Raw genomic sequence first — 7,621 nt, forward strand, 5'->3', positions numbered from 1 at the left:
ATGCTCAATTTCAGTCCTGAGACGATGCCCAGAGGAGCCCCCTCCCCCGCCCATCACTAAGCAGGACAGAGGGAACCAGAGGAAGCAGGATGCCCGCCTGGCGGGGAACCCCTTCCATCTCCCCCGGGTTGGGCAGCCCCTGCCGTCTGTGCCCCCTCCCATCCAGCCCCAGCATCAGGCCCAGCAGCTGAATTGCTGACAGCTTATCTCATCGGCGGCGGGAGTGAGCCACTTGGCCCAAATGGGGAACAATTCCCTGCAGGAATGGGAAAGGAGGGTTCCCTTCCACCCCCAAACCAGCTTTTGCTTTTTCCCCCTCTATTCTGAGCCGGCCTCTCCACACACAGTTGAGCCAAGGGGGCTGGAGCCAGGCACCACCATGGGGGAGGGGAGAGGTGTGCTCTCAGGAAGGATGAGGCCTGGAGAGGGGCCGAGCGCCCCCGCAGCAGGGAGGGGAGGGGAAGGCTGAGCCATTTCCTATAAAGTCTTGGTGAGGCCCCAGTCTCTCCCCTCGAGACCCCACTGGGACAGTCAGTCCAGTCCCTCAGATCCCAGCTGCTGGGGGTTAACAGGCCCAGGGCTGACTCCTCTCTGACCCCTGCCCCCCCACAGCACACACACTCTCAAGCAGCCCTCAGTCCCACTACATACACCAGGGCCCCCTCCCCCACTCCCTGTCCTCAGGCTTGTCCTTCTGGAAAGCTCAGAGACATCTGCTGTGTCACGGAGGCAGGGCTATTTCCAGGCCAGAGCGGGTGGGGTGGGGGGGCCGTATTGGGGCAGGAGGGGGTAAGGCTTAGAGAGGGGACTGGACAGGGCAAAGGGCCCCAGACTGAGCTCAGCTGCTAATTCAGGAGGCCTAGAGATGCCCTGAGGGACAGTGGGGGCGAAGGACCTTCAGTTATCTGAAGAAGTCTCTGGGGCAGCCTCGGGGGCACCAGACCCCCTGTGAAACTCCCTTCCTGGGGCCCTGAGGTGCACCCCGCCAAGGGGTCCTTTCCTGCACATGACATCAGAACGCTTAAGAGCTCACCGCAGGGGGAGGGGTCTTCCCCAGGCCCCAGTCTGCTGGGAAGACTGTACGGCAGTGAGCGGAGCGCCAGCTCCTACTCTCCGAGAGCCGGTCCTGGGCTCCCCAGCTCCCAAGCCTAGAGTGCCTCCCCACCCCCACCCAGCACCGACACACCTTCCAAATCTGGTTACACTCAATGACTTCCTCCCTTTTCCAGGCCTTCGCTCCCTCCCCTCAGCCCAGACCATTAGCTGCAGCCAATCGGGGCTTAGGGGGTGGGCTGGGGCCGGGAGTGGACGGGAGGGAGCCCCCTTCCCGGCTGGCTGAAGCCGGTGGAGGAAAGGCAGGGGTTAAGGCTCCCTGCGCTCGCTCAGAGCCTTTTTAGGTTTCCGAGGCTGGGCTCTGCCGGCCCTGGCCCACGGGCCTGAACCCAGCTGCCGAGCACATGCCTGCGGGGGGCCCGGGCCCCGCGCCCTCCCGGCCACCAGCTCTCCCTCTGATCCCTGGGATCGGGCAGCGATTGGGACCCGCCTTCGGCCGCTCCTCCCCGGTGGAGGGGCTGGGAGGCTGGGAAGCCATTTGCTTTGTTTGGGGGGAGGTGCCCCCCAGGAATAAGTAACGGGAATTGGCCCTGTCCTTTCAAGTCTGGGCTGGGGGTGCGGGTAGCAGGAAAGGGGACGAGGAGTAGAGGCGGGTTGGTAAGAGTGTGCGAGGGAGGCTGAAGCTGGACGGCTCAGAAACGGTCGGGTCTGGACTCCCCCTCGGGCCCCCTCGGGATGCCGGCCGACCAGAGAGGGGTGTGAAGGCAGGACCCTTGGGGGCCTGCGTCGGCGGGCGGGAGAGCAGGGCCAGCGTACTCTCCCGTTGCCCGGGCGCTCTCTGCCCTCTCTGCGCTCCCCGCGCGCCCACCCAGTACCTGAGTCCCCTGGCCCCGTGGGCCTGCCCCTCCCCGGGGCACTTCCCCCTCCCCGCCCGCACTGACCGATGGACACGAGCTTGATGTGCTCGCGCTCGAGGAACTCGAGGGCCACGGACACGTTCTCCAGCTTCATCTGGCGGAAGTTGGGGCGCGGGTGGAACTTGCGGTACATGCGTTTCTGGCTGAGCACCTCGAGCAGCGCGATGAGGCGCAGCCCGTCGCTGAGGTCGCGCTGCAGGTCGGTCAGGCGCTTGCCCACGCACTTGAGGTGCTCGTTGCACCAGCGCGTGAACGTGTTCTGCTGGATCTTCTTCCACGGCGCGTCCTCCGCTAGGTCCTTCTCCGTGGACGGCATGTCGTCCGCCTCGTCGCCCAGGCCGAAGCCAGGGGCCTCGGAGTAGCCGCTGTTGTTCATCATGCTGGTGGCGCGGGCTGCGGCGGGGGCTGCACGGCCGGCTGGGCTCGGGCTCGGGCTCGGGGCCGGCTGGGCTCGGGCTGGGGGCGCTGTCGGGGCGCTGTCGGGGCGCGATCGCGGCGCTTGCGGCTCTGCGCTGCGCGGCTCTCAACTTCTCTCGCGCCCCTGGCTGGCGGGACTCGGCGGGCCTCCTCGGCTCCTCGGCCGCGCGCTCTCCCCTCTCTCCCTCTCGGTCTGTCTCCCTCCGGGGGCGGAGCGGTGCTCTGGAAGTGCGGGCCGGGCTGGGGCGGGGGGTTTAAGAAGCCCCCGGGCCTCGTCCCCCCCGCCGCGCCCGCGGCCCCCGGGTCCACGTCAGAGCGCCGGCCTCCCAGGAATGCCGCCCGGCCTGCGGGTGGGGGCCGCGCCGGGCCCGTCGGCCCCGCCTCCCTCCCTCCCCTCCCCCGCGGGGCCCGCCGGCTGGAGGGGGGCCCTCGCCCCCGGCCCGGGTCGGCTGCCCGGGGGGGGGGGCCGGGCCCCGAGGCCGCCGCGCTGGAGAGGTGAATAGCGGAGCTAGAAAATGGAGGGAGTGAGGGCTCCCAACACCCCAAAACGAAGCATCGCCAGTCAGAGACGGAATACACCCTCACCATGCAGGACGAAAGACGAACAAGGGGAAAGTGAAGCCAGTGGTTAGGGCAAAACACACTGATCTGGTGTTGACAGAATTTTCTGGATTGGTTGGTGGCAGCGCTGTTGACAGGGCCTGGGAGTCCTGGCTCCTAGCCCAGGGTATTGTCCACCTGCGGACGGAGAAGGGAAGTGTGTGTGCTTGTGTGCAGATAGACGGAGGAGGTAACGGACTCTGCCCAGGCCGACTGGGGAGAAGGCTTGGGGTGGGCGTGCTCCACTTTACGGGTAGAAAAGTCTCATTTGAAGCCCAAACCCAGGGTCCCAGGGGAAGGACTGAGGCTACCCCTGACTCAGTGTCCCTGTCACCTGCCTGTTTGTCCTCATCCTCTCAGAATGAAACTGAGCTCAGGAAAAGAGCACCCAGTGAATCACACTGTGCACTCCCCCCCTGTCTGACTCAACCAAGGGGATGCCAGGGGAGGGAGAGCCTCTGCGCTGTAGTGCCAGGGAGCCCCCTGGGCAATGTGCCCATTTGGGCCACAGGGCAGATCCTTCCAGTTTAAGGGCAGGTTGGCCAGAGAGAGATAGAGAGAGCCCTGTCCAGAGCAGCCAAGGGGAACCATGACGGGGGCTGGTGGGCAGGGAGAGCCCTAGGGAGCCCACCAGGATGCCCGGGCAAGACTGGGCTCAGGGTAAGCCAAGGGCAGCTGACAGCAGGGAAACTGAGGCACTCAAACAGAGGCGCTGGCCTGGGATAAGTTGAAAGAGCTGTAGAAGAAACTGTGTATAAGAAGAACATATATTCCAGGACTTCCCTGTCAGTCCAGTGGTTAAGACTCTGTGCTTCCAATGCAGGGGGGTGTGGGTTCGATCCCCGGTCGGGGAACTAAGATCCTACACGCTGTGCGGTGTGGCCCCCCAAAAAAGAAAAAAATATATGTATTCTGCAATTCTGTAGGATACATGTATTCCATGGTATCCTGGTACCCCCTTTAAGGCCAAATTTCCTCAGCTTTCCCGTCCTTCTGGACCCATAAGTTTGGGCCCCAACTCAAGTTGTGTGATAACTGAAATTTGGCAAGTTTCTGGTGAATCATTTGACCTTATTCCTCTTCCCCCATCAGGCCCAGTGAAAAGCGAAGGGATAGTGGGCATCTTTGAGGGCAGAATGAGGGCAATCCTTGTTATGGAGCTTGGGAAGAAGTCAGGTGCTTCGTGGGGGGCAGTGCTTACGGTAAAAGGGGTCCATGAATGATCTTTCCCTTCTCACTAGTTAGGGAGGGGGAGGAGTAGAGAAGGGACCAGAAACAGAAAAGGGACCTGCCGTGCGTGACTTAGGAGGGGGGAGCTCTGGGGGCCCTGATAGTGACAGGAGAGATATAAATAGCTCAGGCCCTGCAGCTCATGTTCTGTCGGCTGCCTGTGACGAGGTGCTCAGGAATTCCACTCCTGTTGGCACCTCTTCCCTATCTCCAGAACTCTCATTTCCCCCATGCCACCTTTGTCCCATGGCCAAAACCAACCATCAGGCATCCGTGCTGTCTGTCTGCTTGAGAGGCTGAGCTCTCCTGTGGAGAGATGGGGACACATGACACGTATAGTTGGGTCTCATAAGGGAAGTGTGTGTGTGTGTGTGTGTGTGTGTGTGTGTGTAAAGGCAGACTTATGACACCCAACCTGAGGTGCCAGCTCAGGGTTCAGTGGTGAAGACACTGAGGTATAGATCTGAGAAGGATGGAGTCCTCTCCCTGAGCCTCTGGCGGGAGGAGAAAGGGGTAAAGTGGGTTTGCCTGGAGCTGACCACCCTTCACAAACCCTAATGGCTTACAGTCCTGTTTCCTGGGCGTTCCCTGAGGCCCCCCAGTAAGCTGAGGGCCTCACTTCAGGTGGGCGGAGTTCAGAGGGAAGCCAGCAATTGGACAAAGGACTCCCCTCTCCCCCTTCTCATTCCCTCTCCCCAGGAGAGGTCTGTGTGTGGCCCCAGGGGAGGGAGTGAATGGTCGGCGGAGGGTGCCCAGTGCTGAGGATGGTTCCCAGCACCCTTCTCAATCCCCACCCCCACCCCAGGATAAATCAGGGCCTGACTCAGGCCCCAGCCAGCCAGTCAGTCAGCCTGACCCAGGCACAGGCTGGTGACTCAGCCCTCAATATAGCCCATGAGCCCAGGCCCCAGGCCTGGCCATGAGAGCTAGAACAGACCGTGCACAATGCCGGGCCTGGGGCCTGCCAAGCAGGGGCCCCCTCCCTGAGGAGGGCTGATGCGTTCCTCTCGGAGTCGGGCAGGGGCGCATAGAGGGGCTTACAGGGGGTTTCATCAGCTGAGCAGTTGGGGCACTGCTGGCTGCGGCCACAGGCTGTTTATAGCCCCCTGACTCACCACCCGCTGACCTGTCTCAGGAGACCAGGTTGCCTGGCCTTTCACCTGGCCCTGCCTCTCCCATCGAGGGGCACCGCTCGTTCATCACTGACGTTGGCCATATGAAACTTGAGCTGAGCAGAATCTGAGTGAGCGAGTCCGATGGGCCATGTTCGAACATCCTGTTTTTCTGAAACCAGGGACGTTTTCCTGGTGATGGCACCAGGCTGGCCAGGCTCACAGCAAGCACTTCGTCAATCCGTGATACTGCTTGTGGCCCTGGCCCAGGTGTGGTAGGGACAGGGTGGTAGGGTGGAAAGATCCATAGGCTGAATTCCAGCCTCTTCACCTCTGGTCCTGTAGCCTTGGTCAGGTAATGAAACTCTTTGGGGCCTCAGGTTTCTCCTCTGCAAAATGGAGTTAATAGTACTCTCACAGGGATTTTTTTATGTGTGAAGATGAAAGGAGATAACATGTAAAGCGATTAGCATGGTGCTGGGCAGCTAATAAGTGATCAGAGAAAACTGTGTGCTTCCTCTGCAGGTATCCTGGGGACCACGTGGGTGCTGGTGAGCTAGGCCTTCCTCATAGCTGCCTCTGTTCCCCGTAGAGTCCACGGCTGGTTTCTCCCACTGCTCCCCTCTTCCCTTCCTTGCATCCTAACACTCCACCTGCCAGAATCAGAACCAGAGTACTTCTGATCTTTAGAGCCACCCACCTGCCCCCCAACAGCAGCTGGTCCTTGACAGGGGTGGCAGGTGTTAATGCTCTACCACGTGGCCTGGGAAGGCAAAGCAGAGGGGGCCGTGGTGCAGGGAGAGAGCAGAAAGGAAGCAGTGATGCCGAGGGCACTAGAGGGGGGAGATTGAGGCCCCTGGAGATGTTTTGAGTCCTTGGTTCTATCTGTACCTGGGCCTCGGTGCATGCCTGCCTGTGGCTTCTAAGAAACACCCCTGTAGACTTAAAGCTATTTCACATTCAACACAGGCAGATCTCTTTAATCTACTCTGGTAACAGTGTGTCTACAAGACTGGAAAGCACAGAGCCCAAACTAATGAAGAGGATGGCCTTCCAAGATGAGCCAACAGGGTCAAGTGTCCCAAAGGGAAGAGCTCTGTATTCTAAGCCAAAAGGCTGAAGCAAAGGACAACTTCCCTGTCATTGCCGGCTCTGGATTTGGGCCTGGGAAGGACCAGATAAAGTCCTGACTGGGGTCGACTGCCTACCAGAACGTGACCTCTATCCTGGTTTCAAATTTGAAGTTAAAACAGTGATGCTCAGTGGTGGGTAATTTTCCAGTCCTTTCCAGCACACGTTCGCCAGCCAACTGGTGGCTGGAGTAAAGTAGAAAAAGCACAGTCTCAATACACTCAGTAGCATGGGGACAGTGGCAGCAGGCGGATTGTGAAGGAATTTCAATTAGGTTACAACTGAGAATACACAATCTAATATAGCTGAGGGCAGTGCTTCTCCAATTTTATCACGCATACTAATTGTTAAAATGTAGGTTCTGGGCTTCCTAGGTGGCGCAGCGGTTAAGAATCCACCTGCCAATGCAGAGGTCATGGGTTCGATCCCAGCTCCAGGAAGATCCCACATGCCGTGGAGCAACTAAGCCCGTGTGCCAAAAAAGAAAAAAAAAAAAAAAAAAAAAAGAATGTAAAAAAAAATGTAGGTTCTGTGTCAGTGGGCTTGAGCTGGGGCCTGAGACTCCGCCTTCCTAACGCGCTAACAACGCTCAGGCTGCTGGTCCGTGGGCCACACTTTGAGTAGCAAGGGGCTAGGCCGTCCTAAGTGAGTCCCATCTTCAAAAAGGAGTCATTTAGGAGGAGGCAAAAGGGAGCCACGGCACTGCCCTCAATCTGCCTAGGTGCAGCCCTGGCCCCAGGTCTGCTAGGAGGACTCCCAGTCAGCCTTGTCTCTCCCCTGGGCTGCACGCAATTCAAAAATCTCCTAATTCTAAATGTCCTTGTAACTCCCCCTAGGAAAAGACTGGGAAAGAAATGATTTCATTTAGTGCTCCGTGGTGCTCACCACAGTATATCCTATACGTATGTGTTGCTTTGTATATTTGGGTGAATGAAACAAACTCCTTTGGTATCAGGTGGAAAGGAGGCAGAGCGAGGGTCCCAGGAAACCAGCAGTCATGGGGGCCATTCTGCCCACTGTGGCTTATGAATATACTTGGGGGCTTTCATATGGAAACATTCATGATGAGAACAACCAATCACGAGGGGTTCCACAGGGTTGAAGGTCAACAGGAACACTCATAAGTCACCCTCATCATTCTGCTTGTTCCCGCTTAGATCC

The 7,621-nt window shown here is 59.3% G+C and overlaps 1 protein-coding gene across 2 annotated transcripts in view; it reads right to left on the reverse strand.

Moving 5' to 3' along the window:
* The window catches only part of FLNC (filamin C), a 28,207-nt gene extending 25,555 nt beyond the window's left edge, over positions 1-2,652 (reverse strand). The window contains exon 1 of one of the 2 annotated variants that reach the window (XM_057731330.1): positions 1,995-2,652. In XM_057731330.1, the coding sequence (XP_057587313.1) occupies positions 1,995-2,349 (355 nt within the window). In that variant the 5' untranslated portion in view covers positions 2,350-2,652. The remainder of the gene's footprint in view (positions 1-1,994) is intronic. The other variant, XM_057731331.1, reaches the window with a different exon arrangement.
* Between the last annotated feature and the right edge of the window lie 4,969 nt (positions 2,653-7,621).

The sequence above is a fragment of the Hippopotamus amphibius genome, chromosome 4 (assembly GCF_030028045.1).
Source record: "Hippopotamus amphibius kiboko isolate mHipAmp2 chromosome 4, mHipAmp2.hap2, whole genome shotgun sequence".
Taxonomy (NCBI): Eukaryota; Metazoa; Chordata; class Mammalia; order Artiodactyla; family Hippopotamidae; genus Hippopotamus; species Hippopotamus amphibius.